The sequence below is a fragment of the Oncorhynchus mykiss genome, chromosome 13 (assembly GCF_057628025.1).
Source record: "Oncorhynchus mykiss isolate SJ-2025 chromosome 13, ASM5762802v1, whole genome shotgun sequence".
In the NCBI taxonomy this organism is placed as follows: Eukaryota; Metazoa; Chordata; class Actinopteri; order Salmoniformes; family Salmonidae; genus Oncorhynchus; species Oncorhynchus mykiss.
The window spans coordinates 3,410,001-3,430,000 of NC_143034.1; the positions used below are offsets into that span (position 1 = coordinate 3,410,001).

Here is a 20,000-nt window from a genome sequence, read left to right on the forward strand (position 1 = left end):
TCTAAAGCCATGACATCATTTTCTGGAATTTTCCCAGCTGTTTAAAGGCACAGTCAACTTAGTGTATGTAAACTTCCGACTTTAACTGTATGTGTTGAGGTGTGTTATTAGGTGATTGACCTAGCGGTGCCACGCTGCACATTCCATTATCTCTCATGCTTTACGAGGTCAACAGGGGAGAGGGCAAGGGTCAACACTGTTTTACCACAGACACAGATAGAGACAGAGAGAAAGATAGAGAGAGACACCGAGACAGAGAGAGAGCAAGAGACAGAGAGAGAGAAAGAGAGACACACAGAGAGAGAGAGAGACGCACACACAGAGAGAGAGACAGGGAGAGAGAGAGAGAGACAGAGCGAGAGAGAGAGAGACAGAGCGAGAGAGAGAGACACAGAGAGAGAGAGAGAGAGACACACCGAGACAGAGAGAGAGAGACACACCGAGACAGAGAGAGAGAGAGACACCGAGACAGAGAGCGAGAGAGACACCGAGACAGAGAGAGAGAAAGAGACACAGAGACACAGAGACACAGAGAGACAGAGCGAGAGAGAGAGAGACAGAGCGAGAGAGAGAGAGACAGAGCGAGAGAGAGAGACACAGAGAGAGAGAGAGAGAGACACACCGAGACAGAGAGAGAGAGAGACACACCGAGACAGAGAGAGAGAGAGACACCGAGACAGAGAGAGAGAGAGACACCGAGACAGAGAGAGAGAGAGAGAGAGAAAGAGACACAGAGACACAGAAAGAGAGAGAGAGACACAGAGAGAGACAGAGAGAGAGACAGAGAGAGAGAGAGAGAGAGAGAGACACCGAGACAGAGAGAGAGAGAGAGACACCGAGACAGAGAGAGAGAGAGAGAGAGAGAGAGAGAGAGAGAGAGAGAGAGAGAGAGAAAGAGACACAGAGACACGGAGAGAGAGAGAGAGAGAGAGAGAGAGAGAAAGAGACACAGAGAGAGAGAGAGAGAGAGAGAGAGAGAGAGACACAGAGACACAGAGAGAGAAAGAGAGAGAGAGACACAGAGAGACACCGAGACAGAGAGATACAGAGAGAGAGAGAGAGAGAGAGACACCGAGACAGAGAGAGAGAGAGAGAGAGAGACAGAGAGAGTAGCCTGTTGACTGACCCTCTCCTGTTCTTTTAGACAAACCCATGAAACAAGAGCAGCCAGAAGAACAGGACAGTGCTGACCTTGTCTTTATTAATGTCAGGCTCATTTAACAGTTTAACGTTGTTTAACGTTGTTGGGAACGTTGTTGGGAACGTGGTGGGAACGAGGTGGGAATACTGCAGAAACGTGGTGGGAATACTGCAGGAACGTGGTGGGAACGTGGTGGGAATACTGCAGGAACGTTGTTGGGAACGTGGTGGGAATACTGCAGGAACGTGGTGGGAATACTGCGGGAACGTGGTGGGAATACTGTGGGAACGTTGTTGGGAACGTGGTGGGAATACTACAGGAACGTGGTGGGAATACTGCGGGAACGTTGTTGGGAACGAGGTGGGAATACTACGGGAACGTTGTTGGGAATGTGGTGGGAATACTGCGGGTGGGTTGTGTGTTATCGGGGAAGTTTTTCCTGCTAGGAACGATTAGAGAATGGAACAAGAGAGGACATCTGGGGTTAGAGAAGTTACTGATAGAACAATCCAGACAGAGAGGGAGGAATAGAGAGAGGGAGGGAGGAATGGAGAGAGAGAGGGAGGAATGGAGATATGGAGAGAGAGAGGGAGGAATGGAGAGAGGGAGGGAGGAATGGAGAGAGGGAGGGAGGAATGGAGAGAGGGAGGGAGGAATGGAGAGAGGGAGGGAGGAATGGAGAGGGAGGAATGGAGAGGGAGGGAGGAATGGAGAGGGAGGGAGGAATGGAGAGAGGGAGGGAGGAATGGAGAGGGAGGGTGGAATGGAGAGGGAGGGAGGAATGGAGATACATACGAAATAATACGTCTCCTGGGACTGATGGTACAGTGGGGCAAAAAAGTATTTAGTCAGCCACCAAGTTCTCCCACTTAAAAAGATGAGAGAGGCCTGTAATTTTCATCATAGGTACACTTCAACTATGACAGACAAAATGAGATTTTTTTTCTCCAAAAAATCACATTGTAGGATTTTTTATGAATGTATTTGCAAATTATGGTGGAAAATAAGTATTTGGTCAATAACAAAAGTTTATCTCAATACTTTGTTATATACCCTTCGTTGGCAATGACATGTCATGCTGAAAGACCCAGCCATGTTTCATCTTCAATGCCCTTGCTGATGGAAGGAGGTTTTCACTCAAAATCTCACGATTCATGGCCCCATTCATTCTTTCCTTTACACGGATCAGTCGTCCTGGTCCCTTTGCAGAAAAACAGCCCCAAAGCATGATGTTTCCACCCCCATGCTTCACAGTAGGTATGGTGTTCTTTGGATGCAACTCAGCATTCTTTGTCCTCCAAACACGACGAGTTTAGTTTTTACCAAAAAGTTATATTTTGGTTTCATCTGACCATATGACATTCTCCCAATCTTCTTCTGGATCATCCAAATGCTCTCTAACAAACTTCAGACGGGCCTGGACATGTACTGGCTTAAGCAGGGGGACATGTCTGGCACTGCAGGATTTGAGTCCCTGGCGGCGTAGTGTGTTACTGATGGTAGGCTTTGTTACTTTGGTCCCAGCTCTCTGCAGGTCATTCACTAGGTTCCCCCGTGTGGTTCTGGGATTTTTGCTCACCGTTCTTGTGATAATTTTGACCCCACGGGGTGAGATCTTGCGTGAAACCCCAGATGGAGGGAGATTATCAGTGGTCTTGTATGTCTTCCATTTCCCAATAATTGCTCCCACAGTTGATTTCTTCAAACCAAGCTGCTTACCTATTGCAGATTCAGTCTTCCCAGTCTGGTGCAGGTCTACAATTTCGTTTCTGGTGTCCTTTGACAGCTCTTTGGTCTTGGCCATAGTGGAGTTTGGAGTGTGACTGTTTGAGGTTGTGTACAGGTGTCTTTTATACTGATAACAAGTTCAAACAGGTGCCATTAATACAGGTAACGAGTGGAGGACAGAGGAGCCTCTTAAAGAAGAAGAATCTTGCTTGTTTGTAGGTGACCAAATACTTATTTTCCACCATAATTTGCAAATAAATTCATAAAAAATCCTACAATGTGATTTTTTTCTCATTTTGTCTGTCATAGTTGAAGTGTACCTATGATGAAAATTACAGGCCTCTCTCATCTTTTTAAGTGGGAGAACTTGCACAATTGGTGTCTGACGAAATACTTTTTTTGCCCCACTGTATATAGCCTCAACATTGACTCTGTACCGGAGAGAGGGGGGGCGCAATGGAGAGACTGACTGACATCTGGGGTTAAAGAAGTTACTGTGATACGAACAGTCCAGACAGGGAGATATGGAGAGAGAGAGGGAGGAAGGGAGATATGGAGAGAGAGAGAGGGAGGAAGGGAGATATGGAGAGAGAGGGGGAGGAAGGGAGATATGGAGAGAGAGAGGGAGGAAGGATATGAGTTGATATCAGTGATGAATCACCATTACGAGTTGAACAGGATGACAGACACACAGAGAGAAGGAGAGAGAGGTAGTACTTACGTCTGATGCATTCTTGTCGGCCCCCGGACAGGAGAAGGTGACGAACTCATGACAGCGTTTATGGACCACGAAACAACACACTGGAGAGAGAGAGAGAGAGAGAGAGAGAGAGAGAGAGAGAGAGAGAGAGAGAGAGAGAGAGAGACAGAGAGAGAGAGAGAGAGAGAGACAGAGAGAGAGAGAGAGAGAGAGAGAGAGAGAGAGAGAGTCAGACGAGACAAAGACAGACAGAGAGACAGACAGATAGAGAGAGACAGAGAGAGAGAGAGAGACAGAGAGAGAGACAGACAGAGAGACAGAGAGAGACAGAGAGAGAGAGAGAAAGAGAGACAGAGAGACAGAGAGAGAGACAGACAGAGAGAGAGAGTTAGGACAAACATTCTATAATATTTCACATTACTACGGTAACCAAAGACTGTAGATCACATCACCTAAACACAGTTATACATCACAACAAGGTATCACAGAGGTGTGTGTGTGTGTGTGTGTGTGTGTGTGTGTGTGTGTGTGTGAGGTCAGACAGGTTGACATTATTTATTATTCAGACTCATTAACTATGCAGGAAGCTCCTGGCAACTGGTGGGGCCTACCCATGGTTCCTAGCGGCACGGAGAGAGCCCAACAGGGCCTGCAGGGTGCGTGTGTGTGTGTGTCATCCTTTAGATCAACATAATGTTATTCTACTCAACTAAACTGACGTTCAGTCCTCCTCCTCCTCTTCCTCCTCCTCCTCTCCCTCCTCCTCCTCTAACATGGACCAGGTGTAACCTTCTTCCTGGATTCTCCATTCATCCTTCATCACATCCCTTCTAGCGTTTATATAGTGTCTTCTATAGGTCTCTATAACGAACATCCTACTGTAGATACAGTCTCTTCTATAGGTCTCTATAGGTCTCTATAATGAACATCCTACTATAGATACAGTCTCTTCTATAGGTCTCTATAATGAACACCCTACTGTAGATACAGTCTCTTCTATAGGTCTATATAACGAACATCCTACTGTAGATACAGTCTCTTCTATAGGTCTCTATAATGAACATCCTACTGTAGATACAGTCTCTTCTATAGGTCTCTATAATGAACATCCTACTATAGATACAGTCTCTTCTATAGGTCTCTATAATGAACATCCTACTGTAGATACAGTCTCTTCTATAGGTCTCTATAATGAACATCCTAGTGTAGATACAGACTCTTCTATAGTCCTATATAATGAACATCCTACTGTAGATACAGTCTCTTCTATAGGTCTCTATAATGAACATCCAACTGTATATACAGTCTCTTCTATAGTCCTATATAATGAACATCCTACTGTAGATACAGTCTCTTCTATAGTCCTATATAACAAACATCCTACTGTAGATACAGTCTCTTCTATAGGTCTCTATAATGAACATCCTACTGTAGATACAGTCTCTTCTATAGTCCTATATAATGAACATCCTACTGTAGATACAGTCTCTTCTATAGGTCTCTATAATGAACATCCTACTGTAGATAGTCTATCCTACAGTCCTATATAATGAACATCCTACTGTAGATACAGTCTCTTCTATAGGTCTCTATAATGAACATCCTACTGTAGATACAGTCTCTTCTATAGTCCTATATAATGAACATCCTACTGTAGAGACAGTCTCTTCTATAGTCCTATATAATGAACATCCTACTGTAGATACAGTCTCTTCTATAGGTCTCTATACTGAACATCCTACTGTAGATACAGTCTCTTCTACAGTCCTATATAATGAACATCCTACTGTAGATACAGTCTCTTCTATAGGTCTCTATAATGAATATGCTACTGTAGATACAGTCTCTTCTATAGTCCTATATAATGAACATCCTACTGTAGATAGTATATCCTACAGTCCTATATAATGAACATCCTACTGTAGATACAGTCTCTTCTATAGGTCTCTATAATGAACATCCTACTGTATATACAGTCTCTTCTATAGTCCTATATAATGAACATCCTACTGTAGATACAGTCGCTTCTATAGGTCTCTATAATGAACATCCTACTGTAGATACAGTCTCTTCTATAGTCCTATATAATTAACATCCTACTATAGATACAGTCTCTTCTATAGGTCTCTATAATGAACATCCTACTGTAGATACAGTCTCTTCTATAGTCCTATATAATGAACATCATACTGTAGATACAGTCTCTTATATAGGTCTCTATAATGAACATCCTACTGTAGATACAGTCTCTTCTATAGTCCTACACAATGAACATCCTACTGTAGATACAGTCTCTTCTATAGGTCTCTATAATGAACATCCTACTGTAGATACAGTCTCTTCTATAGGTCTCTATAATGAACACCCTACTGTAGATACAGTCTCTTCTATAGGTCTATATAACAAACATCCTACTGTAGATAGTCTCTTCTATAGGTCTCTATAATGAACATCCTACTGTAGATACAGTCTCTTCTATAGGTCTCTATAATGAACATCCTACTGTATATACAGTCTCTTCTATAGGTCTCTATATTGAACATCCTACTGTAGATACAGTCTCTTCTATGGTCCTATATAATGAACATCCTACTGTAGATACAGTCTCTTCTATGGTCCTATATAACGAACATCCTACTGTATATACAGTCTCTTCTATAGGTCTCTATAATGAACATCCTACTGTAGATACAGTCTCTTCTATAGTCCTATATAATGAACATCCTACTGTAGATACAGTCTCTTCTATAGTCCTATATAACAAACAGCCTACTGTAGATACAGTCTCTTCTATAGGTTTCTATAATGAACATCCTACTGTAGATACAGTCTCTTCTATAGTCCTATATAATGAAAATCCTACTGTAGATACAGTCTCTTCTATAGGTCTCTATAATGAACATCCTACTGTAGATAGTCTATCCTACAGTCCTATATAATGAACATCCTACTGTAGATACAGTCTCTTCTATAGGTCTCTATAATGAACATCCTACTGTAGATACAGTCTATTCTATAGGTCTCTATAGGTCTCTATAATGAACATCCTACTGTAGATACAGTCTCTTCTATAGGTCTCTATAATGAACATCCTACTGTAGATAGTCTATCCTACAGTCCTCTATAATGAACATCCTACTTTAGATACAGTCTCTTCTATAGGTCTATATAATGAACACCCTACTGTAGATACAGTCTCTTCTATAGGTCTCTATAGGTCTCTATAATGAACATCCTACTGTATATACAGTCTCTTCTACAGGTCTCTATAATGAACATCCTACTGTAGATACAGTCTCTTCTATAGTCCTATATAATGAACATCCTACTGTAGATACAGTCTCTTCTATAGGTCTCTATAATGAACATCCTACTGTAGATACAGTCTCTTCTACAGTCCTATATAATGAACATCCTACTGTAGATACAGTCTCTTCTATAGGTCTCTATAATGAACATCCTACTGTATATACAGTCTCTTCTACAGGTCTCTATAATGAACATCCTACTGTAGATACAGTCTCTTCTATAGTCCTATATAATGAACATCCTACTGTAGATACAGTCTCTTCTATAGTCCTTTATAATGAACATCCTACTGTAGATACAGTCTCTTCTATAGGTCTCTATAATGAATATGCTACTGTAGATACAGTCTCTTCTATAGTCCTATATAATGAACATCCTACTGTAGATAGTATATCCTACAGTCCTATATAATGAACATCCTACTGTAGATACAGTCTCTTCTATAGGTCTCTATAATGAACATCCTACTGTATATACAGTCTCTTCTATAGTCCTATATAATGAACATCCTACCGTAGATACAGTCTCTTCTATAGGTCTCTATAATGAACATCCTACTGTAGAAACAGTCTCTTCTATAGTCCTATATAATTAACATCCTACTGTAGATACAGTCTCTTCTATAGGTCTCTATAATGAACATCCAACTGTAGATACAGTCTCTTCTATAGTCCTATATAATGAACATCCTACTGTAGATACAGTCTCTTCTATAGGTCTCTATAATGAACATCCTACTGTAGATACAGTCTCTTCTATAGGTCTCTATAATGAACATCCTACTGTAGATACAGTCTCTTCTATAGGTCTCTATAACGAACATCCTACTGTAGATACAGTCTCTTCTATAGGTCTCTATAATGAACATCCTACTGTAGATACAGTATAGGTCTCTATAATGAATATCCTACTGTAGATACAGTCTCTTCTATAGGTCTCTATAATGAACATCCTACTGTAGATAGTCTCTTCTGTAGGTCTCTATAATGAACATCCTACTGTAGATACAGTCTCTTCTAAAGGTCTCTATAATGAACATCCTACTGTAGATACAGTCTCTTCTAAAGGTCTCTATAATGAACATCCTACTGTAGATACAGTCTCTTCTATAGGTCTCTATAATGAACATCCTACTGTAGATACAGTCTCTTCTAAAGGTCTCTATAATGAACATCCTACTGTAGATACAGTCTCTTCTAAAGGTCTCTATAATGAACATCCTACTGTAGATACAGTCTCTTCTATAGGTCTCTATAATGAACATCCTACTGTAGATACAGTCTCTTCTGTAGTCCTATATAATGAACATCCTACTGTAGATACAGTCTCTTCTATTGGTCTCTATAATGAACATCCTACTGTAGATAGTCTCTTCTATAGGTCTCTATAATGAACATCCTACTGTAGATGCAGTCTCTTCTATAGGTCTCTATAATGAACATCCTACTGTAGATACAGTCTCTTCTAAAGGTCTCTATAATGAACATCCTACTGTAGATACAGTCTCTTCTAAAGGTCTCTATAATGAACATCCTACTGTAGATACAGTCTCTTATATAGGTCTCTATAATGAACATCCTACTGTAGATACAGTCTCTTCTAAATGTCTCTATAATGAACATCCTACTGTAGATACAGTCTCTTCTATAGGTCTCTATAATGAACATCCTACTGTAGATACAGTCTCTTCTATAGGTCTCTATAATGAACATCCTACTGTAGATACAGTCTCTTCTATAGGTCTCTATAATGAACATCCTACTGTAGATACAGTCTCTTCTATAGGTCTCTATAATGAACATCCTACTGTAGATACAGTCTCTTCTATATGTCTCTATAATGAACATCCTACTGTAGATACAGTCTCTTCTATAGGTCTCTATAATGAACATCCTACTGTAGATACAGTCTATTCTATAGGTCTCTATAGGTCTCTATAATGAACATCCTACTGTAGATACAGTCTCTTCTATAGGTCTCTATAATGAACATCCTACTGTAGATAGTCTATCCTACAGTCCTCTATAATGAACATCCTACTTTAGATACAGTCTCTTCTATAGGTCTATATAATGAACACCCTACTGTAGATACAGTCTCTTCTATAGGTCTCTATAGGTCTCTATAATGAACATCCTACTGTATATACAGTCTCTTCTACAGGTCTCTATAATGAACATCCTACTGTAGATACAGTCTCTTCTATAGTCCTATATAATGAACATCCTACTGTAGATACAGTCTCTTCTATAGGTCTCTATAATGAACATCCTACTGTATATACAGTCTCTTCTATAGGTCTCTATAACGAACATCCTACTGTAGATACAGTCTCTTCTATAGGTCTCTATAATGAACATCCTACTGTAGATACAGTCTCTTCTACAGTCCTATATAATGAACATCCTACTGTAGATACAGTCTCTTCTATAGGTCTCTATAATGAACATCCTACTGTAGATAGTCTCTTCTATAGTCCTTTATAATGAACATCCTACTGTAGATACAGTCTCTTCTATAGGTCTCTATAATGAATATGCTACTGTAGATACAGTCTCTTCTATAGTCCTTTATAATGAACATCCTACTGTAGATAGTATATCCTACAGTCCTATATAATGAACATCCTACTGTAGATACAGTCTCTTCTATAGGTCTCTATAATGAACATCCTACTGTATATACAGTCTCTTCTATAGTCCTATATAATGAACATCCTACCGTAGATACAGTCTCTTCTATAGGTCTCTATAATGAACATCCTACTGTAGAAACAGTCTCTTCTATAGTCCTATATAATTAACATCCTACTGTAGATACAGTCTCTTCTATAGGTCTCTATAATGAACATCCAACTGTAGATACAGTCTCTTCTATAGTCCTATATAATGAACATCCTACTGTAGATACAGTCTCTTCTATAGGTCTCTATAATGAACATCCTACTGTAGATACAGTCTCTTCTATAGGTCTCTATAATGAACATCCTACTGTAGATACAGTCTCTTCTATAGGTCTCTATAACGAACATCCTACTGTAGATACAGTCTCTTCTATAGGTCTCTATAATGAACATCCTACTGTAGATACAGTATAGGTCTCTATAATGAATATCCTACTGTAGATACAGTCTCTTCTATAGGTCTCTATAATGAACATCCTACTGTAGATAGTCTCTTCTGTAGGTCTCTATAATGAACATCCTACTGTAGATACAGTCTCTTCTAAAGGTCTCTATAATGAACATCCTACTGTAGATACAGTCTCTTCTAAAGGTCTCTATAATGAACATCCTACTGTAGATACAGTCTCTTCTATAGGTCTCTATAATGAACATCCTACTGTAGATACAGTCTCTTCTAAAGGTCTCTATAATGAACATCCTACTGTAGATACAGTCTCTTCTAAAGGTCTCTATAATGAACATCCTACTGTAGATACAGTCTCTTCTATAGGTCTCTATAATGAACATCCTACTGTAGATACAGTCTCTTCTGTAGTCCTATATAATGAACATCCTACTGTAGATACAGTCTCTTCTATTGGTCTCTATAATGAACATCCTACTGTAGATAGTCTCTTCTATAGGTCTCTATAATGAACATCCTACTGTAGATGCAGTCTCTTCTATAGGTCTCTATAATGAACATCCTACTGTAGATACAGTCTCTTCTAAAGGTCTCTATAATGAACATCCTACTGTAGATACAGTCTCTTCTAAAGGTCTCTATAATGAACATCCTACTGTAGATACAGTCTCTTATATAGGTCTCTATAATGAACATCCTACTGTAGATACAGTCTCTTCTAAATGTCTCTATAATGAACATCCTACTGTAGATACAGTCTCTTCTATAGGTCTCTATAATGAACATCCTACTGTAGATACAGTCTCTTCTATAGGTCTCTATAATGAACATCCTACTGTAGATACAGTCTCTTCTATAGGTCTCTATAATGAACATCCTACTGTAGATACAGTCTCTTCTATAGGTCTCTATAATGAACATCCTACTGTAGATACAGTCTCTTCTATATGTCTCTATAATGAACATCCTACTGTAGATACAGTCTCTTCTATAGGTCTATATAATGAACATCCTACTGTAGATACAGTCTCTTCCATAGGTCTCTATAATGAACATCCTACTGTAGATACAGTCTCTTCTATGGTCCTATATAATGAACATCCTACTGTATATACAGTCTCTTCTATAGGTCTCTATAATGAACATCCTACTGTAGATACAGTCTCTTCTATGGTCCTATATAATGAACATCCTACTGTAGATACAGTCTCTTCTATAGTCCTATATAATGAACATCCTACTGTAGATACAGTCTCTTCTATAGGTCTCTATAATGAACATCCTACTGTAGATACAGTCTCTTCTATAGGTCTCTATAATGAACATCCTACTGTAGATACAGTCTCTTCTATATGTCTCTATAATGAACATCCTACTGTAGATACAGTCTCTTCTATAGGTCTATATAATGAACATCCTACTGTAGATACAGTCTCTTCTATAGGTCTCTATAATGAACATCCTACTGTAGATACAGTCTCTTCTATAGGTCTCTATAATGAACATCCTACTGTAGATACATTGCCTTTTTCCACGTTGTTACTTTACAGCCTTATTCTACAATGGATTAAAATATGTTTTTTTCCCGCATCATCAATCTACCCATAATACCCCATAATGACATCACAATACCCCGTAATGACATCACAATACCCCATAATGACATCACAATACCCCCATAATGACATCACAATACCCTAAAATGACATCACAATACCCCATAATGACATCACAATACCCCATAATGACATCACAATACCCCATAATGACATCACAATACCCCATAATGACATCACAATACCCCATAATGACATCACAATACCCCATAATGACAAAACAAAAACAGGTTTCTAGCAAATGTGTATGCATAAATATTCAGACCCTTTACTCAGTCTTCTTGGGTTTGACGCTACAAGCTTGGCACACCTGTTTTTGGGGAGTTTCTCCCATTCTTCTCTGCAGATCCTCTCAAGCTCTGTCAGGTTGGATGGGGAGCGTTGCTGCACAGCTATTTTCAGGTCTCTCCAGAGATGTTCGATCGGGTTCAAGTCCGGGCTCTGGCTGGGCCACTCAAGGACATTCAGAGACTTGTCCCAAAGCCACTCCTGCGTTGTCTTGGCTGTGTGCTTAAGGTCGTTGACCTGTTGGGAGTTGAACCGTCACCCCAGTCTGAGATCATGAGAGCTCTGGAGCAGGTTTTCATCAAGGACCTCTCTGTACTTTGCTCTGTTCATCGTTCCCTTGATCCTGACTAGTCTCCCAGTCCCTTCTGCTGAAAAATATCCTCACAGCATGATGCCGCCACCACCATGCTTCACCGTAGGGATGGTGCCAAGTTTCCATCAGCTGTGACGCTTGGCATTCAGGCCACAGACCACAATCTTGGTTTCATCAGACCAGAGAATCTGGTTTCTCATGGTCGGACAGTCCTTAAGGTGCCAAGCAGGCTGTCATGTGTCTTTTACTGAGGAGGAGCTTCCGTCTGGCCACTCTACCATAAAGGCCTGATTGGTAGAGTGCTGCAGAGATTGTTGTCCTTCTGGAAGGTTCTCCCATCTCCACAGAGGAACTCTGGAGCTCTGTCAGAGTGACCATCGGGTTCTTGGCCACCTCCCTGACCAAGGCCCTTCTCCCCTGATTGCTCAGTTTGGCTGGGCGGCCAGCTCTAGGAAGAGTCTTGGTGGTTCCAAACTTATTTTATTTAAGAATGATGGAGGCCACTGTGTTCTTGGGGACCTTCAATGCTGCAGAAATGTTTTGGTGCCCTTCCCCAGATCTGTGCCTCGACACAATCCTGTCTCGGAGCTCTACGGACAATTCCTTCGACCTCATGGCTTAGTGTTTGCTCTGACATGCACTTTCAACTATGGGACCTTATATAGACAGGTGTGTGCCTTTCCAAATCATGTCCAATCAATTTAATATACCACAGGAGGTCTCCAATCAAGTTGTAGAAACATCTCAAGGATGATCAATGGAAACAGGATGCACCTGAGATCCATTTCAAGTCTCATAGCAAAGAGGTGGAATACTTATGTAAATGAGGTATTTCTGTTTTACATTTTTAATACATTTGCAAACTTTAAAAAAAAAAAAAAGTATTTTTGCTTTGTCATTATGGGGTATTGTGTGTAGATTGATGAGGAAATGTTTTTTAAAATTAATTTTAGAAGGTAAATGTAACAAAATGTGGAAAAAGTATTTTCTGAATGCCCTGTATTACCCACACACCCCTTCTGTGTGACACTGTCAACAACGACACTGACACTGTCAACAACGACACTGACACTGTCAACAACGACACTGTGAGGACTAGCGGTGTGGTGATTCTCCTGAGAGAGACGGAGAGAAAGAGAGAAAGAAAGGAGAAAAAGACAGAGAGAAGAGAAAGATGTGGGAGAAAGAGAGAAGAGAAAGATGTGGGAGAAAGAGAGAAGAGAAAGATGTGGGAGAAAGAGACGGAGAGAGAGAAAGAGAGGGAGAGAGAGAGAAGAGAAAGATGTGGGAGAAAGAGACGGAGAGAGAGAAAGAGGGAGAGAGAGAGAAGAGAAAGATGTGGGAGAAAGAGAGAAGAGAAAGATGTGGGAGAAAGAGAGAGACGGAGAGAGAGAGAGAGAGAGAGAGAGAGAGAGGGGGAGAGAGAGAGAGAGAGAGGAAGAGAGAGAGAGAGAGAGAGAGAGAGAGTGGAAGAAAGAAAGAAAGAAAGGAAGAAAGAGAAAATAAAGATGGGGGAGAAAGAGAGAGCGCTTCCCCTGGAGGAGAGAAATAGATAACTTTCTCTCTCTCTCTCCCCTATGGTGCAGTGTATGTGCATTACTGTGTGTGTGTGTGTGTGTGTGTGTGTGTGTGTGTGTGTGTGTGTGTGTGTGTGGGAGGCACAGCTGGGATTGAGGCAGTGTGAGGGGGCGGAGGAATCGTCTGTATTTTCATCTCTTTCAGAAAGACAGAAAGAGAGAGAGAGAGAGAAAAAGAAGAATAGCATTTTGGGGGTTTGGTTGACAAAAATCACTGCTGATTAACTCACCACACACACACATAGTAATGCACACACATAGTAATGCACACACACACACACACACACACATAGTAATGCACACACATAGTAATGCACACACACACAGACACACATAGTAATGCACACACACACACACACACACACACACACACACACACACACACACACACACATAGTAATGCACACACACACACACACACACACATAGTAATGCATACACACATAGTAATGCACACACACACACACACACACATAGTAATGCACATACACACACACACACACCTCTACACACACACACACACACCATTCCTAAGTAGTGAGACAGACCTAGTGTCTGGTTAAAGGGTCCTCTGTTGCTTAGCAACCGGCAGAACAGGGCCGACACACGAGGGGTTAAAGAGGAAGAACCACTGCAGATACCAAGCCCCGCCTGCTGTCCCTGACGGACAGCTGCAGCAACCAATAGAACCACTGCAGATACCAAGCCCCGCCTGCTGTCCCTGACGGACAGCTGCAGCAACCAATAGAACCACTGCAGAGACCAAGCCCCGCCTGCTGTCCCTGGCGGACAGCTGCAGCAACCAATAGAACCACTGCAGATACCAAGCCCCGCCTGCTGTCCCTGACGGACAGCTGCAGCAACCAATAGAACCACTGCAGATACCAAGCCCCGCCTGCTGTCCCTGACGGACAGCTGCAAATAGCGTTGGTGTCAACGCTCCAAACAGGAACTAGAAAACAGGCCCAAATTATAGAAGAAAGACAGAGGAGGATGGAGGAAGAGAGAGAGAGAGAATTCTCTTTCGCTTGTCCAACTTATTTAGTCTGAAAGGAGAGGTCATATGTTAGTAGCTAGGTCTATGGTAGCTAGATCTATGGTAGCTAGATCTATGGTAGCTAGTCTGGAAGGAGAGGTCATATGTTAATAGCTAGATCTATGGTAGCTAGATCTATGGTAGCTAGTCTGGAAGGAGAGGTCATATGTTAGTAGCTAGGTCTATGGTAGCTAGATCTATGGTAGTTAGATCTATGGTAGCTAGAGCTAAGGTAGCTAGATCTATGGTAGCTAGTCTGGAAGGAGAGGTAATATGTTAATAGCTAGATCTATGGTAGCTAGATCTATGGTAGCTAGTCTGGAAGGAGAGGTCATATGTTAGTAGCTAGGTCTATGGTAGCTAGATCTATGGTAGCTAGATCTATGGTAGCTAGTCTGGAAGGAGAGGTCATATGTTAGTAGCTAGATCAATGGGAGCTAGATCTATGGTAGCTAGATCTATGGTAGCTAGTCTGGAAGGAGAGGTCATATGTTAGTAGCTAGATCTATGGTAGCTAGATCTATGGTAGCTAGATCTATGGTAGCTAGTCTGGAAGGAGAGGTCATATGTTAGTAGCTAGATCTATGGTAGCTAGATCTATGGTAGCTAGTCTGGAAGGAGAGGTCATATGTTAGTAGCTAGATCTATGGTAGCTAGATCTATGGTAGCTAGATCTATGGTAGCTAGTCTGGAAGGAGAGGTCATATGTTAGTAGCTAGATCTATGGTAGCTAGATCTATGGTAGCTAGTCTGGAAGGAGAGGTCATATGTTGGTAGCTAGATCTATGGTAGCTAGATCTATGGTAGCTAGTCTGAAAGGAGAGGTCATATGTTAGTAGCTAGATCTATGGTAGTTAGATCTATGGTAGCTAGAGCTAAGGTAGCTAGATCTATGGTAGCTAGTCTGGAAGGAGAGGTAATATGTTAGTAGCTAGATCTATGGTAGCTAGATTTATGGTAGCTAGTCTGGGAGGAGAGGTCATATGTTAGTAGCTAGGTCTATGGTAGCTAGATATATGGTAGCTAGTCTGGGAGGAGAGGTCATATGTTAGTAGCTAGGTCTAGGGTAGCTAGTCTGGGAGGAGAGATTATATGTTAGTAGCTAGTCTGGAAGAGGTAATATGTTAGTAGCTAGATCTATGGTATATCTTAAATAAACTGTTGCTTTCCAAACTAGAGATTTTGGTGACACACTGAGAGAACACAGTAGTTCTACTCATATATTCTGCATGTAGCATCTACACATTCACACATACAGCCCAAAGCAGGAGGTTTAACAAATCAGATCAATCATTTGGAACAGAATGTGGGGTCTAAAATACTTTCTGAATGTACTATTTATTGTTCATGTGTTCTTCTCTCTCTTCTCTTCAGTAAGAGGTGTGGAGGGCCACTTCCTGTACAGAATGCAAACCCTTCACCACACTACTCCTCTCTCACCACCTCAACGCAGACCTAAACACCCCACCACTGTGATAACGGTGACAGGTCCCACAAAAACACAGCGTGACACACACCATCCCATAATACTGCGTCCCACAGACATCATGTTACCACGGAGACCGCCCTTCCATTACTACATGTGTCCTATCAGAAGAGACAGAGAGAGACAGAGAGCGAGACAGAGAGACAGAGAGAGACAAAGAGGGAGACAGAGAGCGAGACAGAGAGCGAGACAGAGAGCGAGACAGAGAGCGAGACAGAGAGCGAGACAGAGAGAGGGACAGAGAGAGAGACAGAGAGAGAGACAGAGAGAGAGAGACAGAGAGAGAGACAGAGAGAGAGACAGAGAGAGAGAGACAGAGAGAGAGACAGAGAGAGAGACAGAGAGAGAGAGAGAGAGAGACAGAGAGAGAGAGAGAGAGAGAGAGAGACAGAGAGACAGAGAGAGAGACAGAGAGAGACAGAGAGAGAGACAGAGAGGGGAGACAGAGAGAGAGAGAGGGGGAGACAGAGAGGGAGACAGAGATGGAGAGAGAAGGGGTGACAGAGAGAGAGAGAGAGACAGAGAGAGAGAGAGAGAGAGAGAGAGAGAGAGACAGAGAGGGGGAAAGAGAGAGAGACAGAGAGGGGAGACAGAGAGAGAGACAGAGAGAGAGACAGAGAGAGAGACAGAGAGAGAGACAGAGAGAGAGAGACAGAGAGAGAGACAAAGAGAGACAGAGAGAGAGGGAGAGAGGGACAGAGAGAGAGACAGAGAGGGGAGACAGAGAGAGAGAGAGAGAGAGAGAGACAGAGAGTTATACAGTGTATGTATAATTGGACAAAAACACAGTCAGAGAATGAACTAAAACACACACACACCTAACCCTCTGCCAGTCATGGCTTGCTCCCAAGAGATTCCCTGTTACCATAACTCATAAGAGAGGGGAGGGGAGAGGGGGGGGGGTGAAAGGGAGACGGAGGGAGGGAGAGAGAGAGCGGGACTGACAGGGAGAGGAAGTATACTAAAGAGCAAGCCTCAACCTTCCTGTAGAACAGGTATTGTAAATGTAAAGGCCAAAAAGACCAAGGACAGAACCCCCCCTCTCTCTATAGACTGTTACAGTAACCTACCAGTCTCTCTCTATAGACTGTTACAGTAACCTACCAGTCTCTCTCTATAGACTGTTATAGTAACCTACCAGTCTCTCTCTATAGACTGTTACAGTAACCTACCAGTCTCTCTCTATAGACTGTTACAGTAACCTACCAGTCTCTCTCTATAGACTGTTACAGTAACCTACCAGTCTCTCTCTAGACTGTTACAGTAACCTACCAGTCAGACCCCCTCTCTATAGACTGCTACAGTAACCTACCAGTCAGACCCTCTCTCTATAGACTGTTACAGTAACCTACCAGTCAGACCCTCTCTCTATAGAATGTTACAGTAACTTACCAGTCTCTCTCTATAGACTGTTATAGTAACCTATCAGTCAGACGCCCTCTCTATAGACTGTTACAGTAACCTACCAGTCAGACCCTCTCTCTATAGACTGTTACAGTAACCTACCAGTCAGACCCTCTCTCTATAGACTGTTACAGTAACCTACCAGTCAGACCCTTGCTCTATAGACTGTTATAGTAACCTACCAGTCTCTCTCTATAGACTGTTATAGTAACCTACCAGTCTCTCTCTATAGACTGTTACAGTAACCTACCAGTCTCTCTCTATAGACTGTTATAGTAACCTACCAGTCTCTCTCTATAGACTGTTATAGTAACCTACCAGTCTATCTCTATAGACTGTTACAGTAACCTACCAGTCTCTCTCTATAGACTGTTACAGTAACCCACCAGTCTCTCTCTATAGACTGTTATAGTAACCTACCAGTCTCTCTCTATAGACTGTTATAGTAACCTACCAGTCAGACCCTCTCTCTATAGACTGTTACAGTAACCTACCAGTCTCTCTCTATAGACTGTTACAGTAACCTACCAGTCTCTCTCTATAGACTGTTACAGTAACCTACCAGTCTCTCTCTATAGACTGTTACAGTAACCTACCAGTCAGACCCTCTCTCTCTATAGACTGTTATAGTAACCTACCAGTCTCTCTCTATAGACTGTTACAGTAACCTACCAGTCTCTCTCTATAGACTGTTACAGTAACCTACCAGTCTCTCTCTATAGACTGTTATAGTAACCTACCAGTCTCTCTCTATAGACTGTTACAGTAACCTACCAGTCTCTCTCTATAGAATGTTACAGTAACCTACCAGTCTCTCTCTATAGAATGTTACAGTAACCTACCAGTCTCTCTCTATAGACTGTTATAGTAACCTACCAGTCTCTCTCTATAGACTGTTACAGTAACCTACCAGTCTCTCTCTATAGAATGTTACAGTAACCTACCAGTCTCTCTCTATAGAATGTTACAGTAACCTACCAGTCTCTCTCTATAGACTGTTATAGTAACCTACCAGTCTCTCTCTATAGACTGTTACAGTAACCTACCAGTCAAACCCTCTCTCTATATAGACTGTTATAGTAACCTACCAGTCTCTCTCTATAGACTGTTACAGTGACCTACCAGTCAGACCCTCTCTCTATAGACTGTTACAGTAACCTACCAGTCTCTCTCTATAGACTGTTACAGTAATCTACCAGTCTCTCTCTATAGACTGTTACAGTAACCTACCAGTCTCTCTCTCTGTAGACTGTCTCTGTCACTTCAGCTAACACTCACTTTGTCAACCACTTTGACATGCCCCCCCCCCCCCCCACGTTTCAGAGGAGAGGAGGAATGCCAGACATCTTGTCTTGACTTGTTTTATCTAGAGGATCTTCTCTCTCTCTCTGTGTGTGTGTGTGGGAGTATAGAGCCCTGAAACAGTGATTGAGAGACTGTTTTACCTAGAGGATCTTGTCTCTCTCTCTCTCTCTCTGTGTGTGTGGGAGTATAGAGCCCTGAAACAGTGATTGAGAGACTGTTTTACCTAGAGGATCTTGTCTCTCTCTCTCTCTCTCTCTGTGTGTGTGGGAGTATAGAGCCCTGAAACAGTGATTGAGAGACTGTTTTACCTAGAGGATCTTGTCTCTCTCTCTCTCTCTCTCTCTCTGTGTGTGGGAGTATAGAGCCCTGAAACAGTGATTGAGAGACTGTTTTACCTAGAGGATCTTGTCTCTCTCTCTCTCTCTCTCTGTGTGTGGGAGTATAGAGCCCTGAAACATTGATTGAGAGACTGTTTTACCTAGAGGATCTTGTCTCTCTCTCTCTCTGTGTGTGTGGGAGTATAGAGCCCTGAAACAGTGATTGAGAGACTTGTAAAACATTTCCTTGTTGCTGCCATTCATTTTTATTTTACATCTGCTGATGGAGACACTGACCTGCTTCCCTAAACTACTCTCACTTCTCCTCTGTCTGCCCCTCTCCCTCTCTGAAATTTGTCAGTGAAATTAGAGCAAAAAATAGCCATTGTGAGAACTGTCAACAGACCACAAGCTGAAGGAGAGAGAGAGAGAGTGAGAGCGAGAGAGAGCAAGAGAGAGACAGACACAGAGAGAGAGAGAGAGAGAGAGAGAGACAGAGATACAGAGAGAGAGACAGAGAGAGAGAGACAGAGATACAGAGAGAGACAGACAGATAGAGAGACAGAGAGAGACAGACAGAGAGACAGAGAGAGACAGACAGATAGAGCGAGAGAGACAGACAGAGAGAGAGAGACAGAGATACAGAGAGAGAGACAGAGAGAGAGAGAGAGAGAGAGAGAGACAGAGATAC

At 41.9% G+C, this 20,000-nt stretch overlaps 1 protein-coding gene across 3 annotated transcripts in view; it reads right to left on the reverse strand.

Annotated features, from left to right (window-relative positions):
- Positions 1 to 20,000, reverse strand: part of LOC110515515 (protein kinase C beta type) — a 102,974-nt gene that overhangs the window by 64,368 nt on the left and 18,606 nt on the right. For all 3 annotated transcript variants that reach the window (XM_090194714.1, XM_090194712.1, XM_090194713.1), the window contains exon 3: positions 3,591 to 3,670. In XM_090194714.1, coding sequence (XP_090050840.1) covers positions 3,591 to 3,670 — 80 coding nt within the window. The remainder of the gene's footprint in view (positions 1 to 3,590; positions 3,671 to 20,000) is intronic.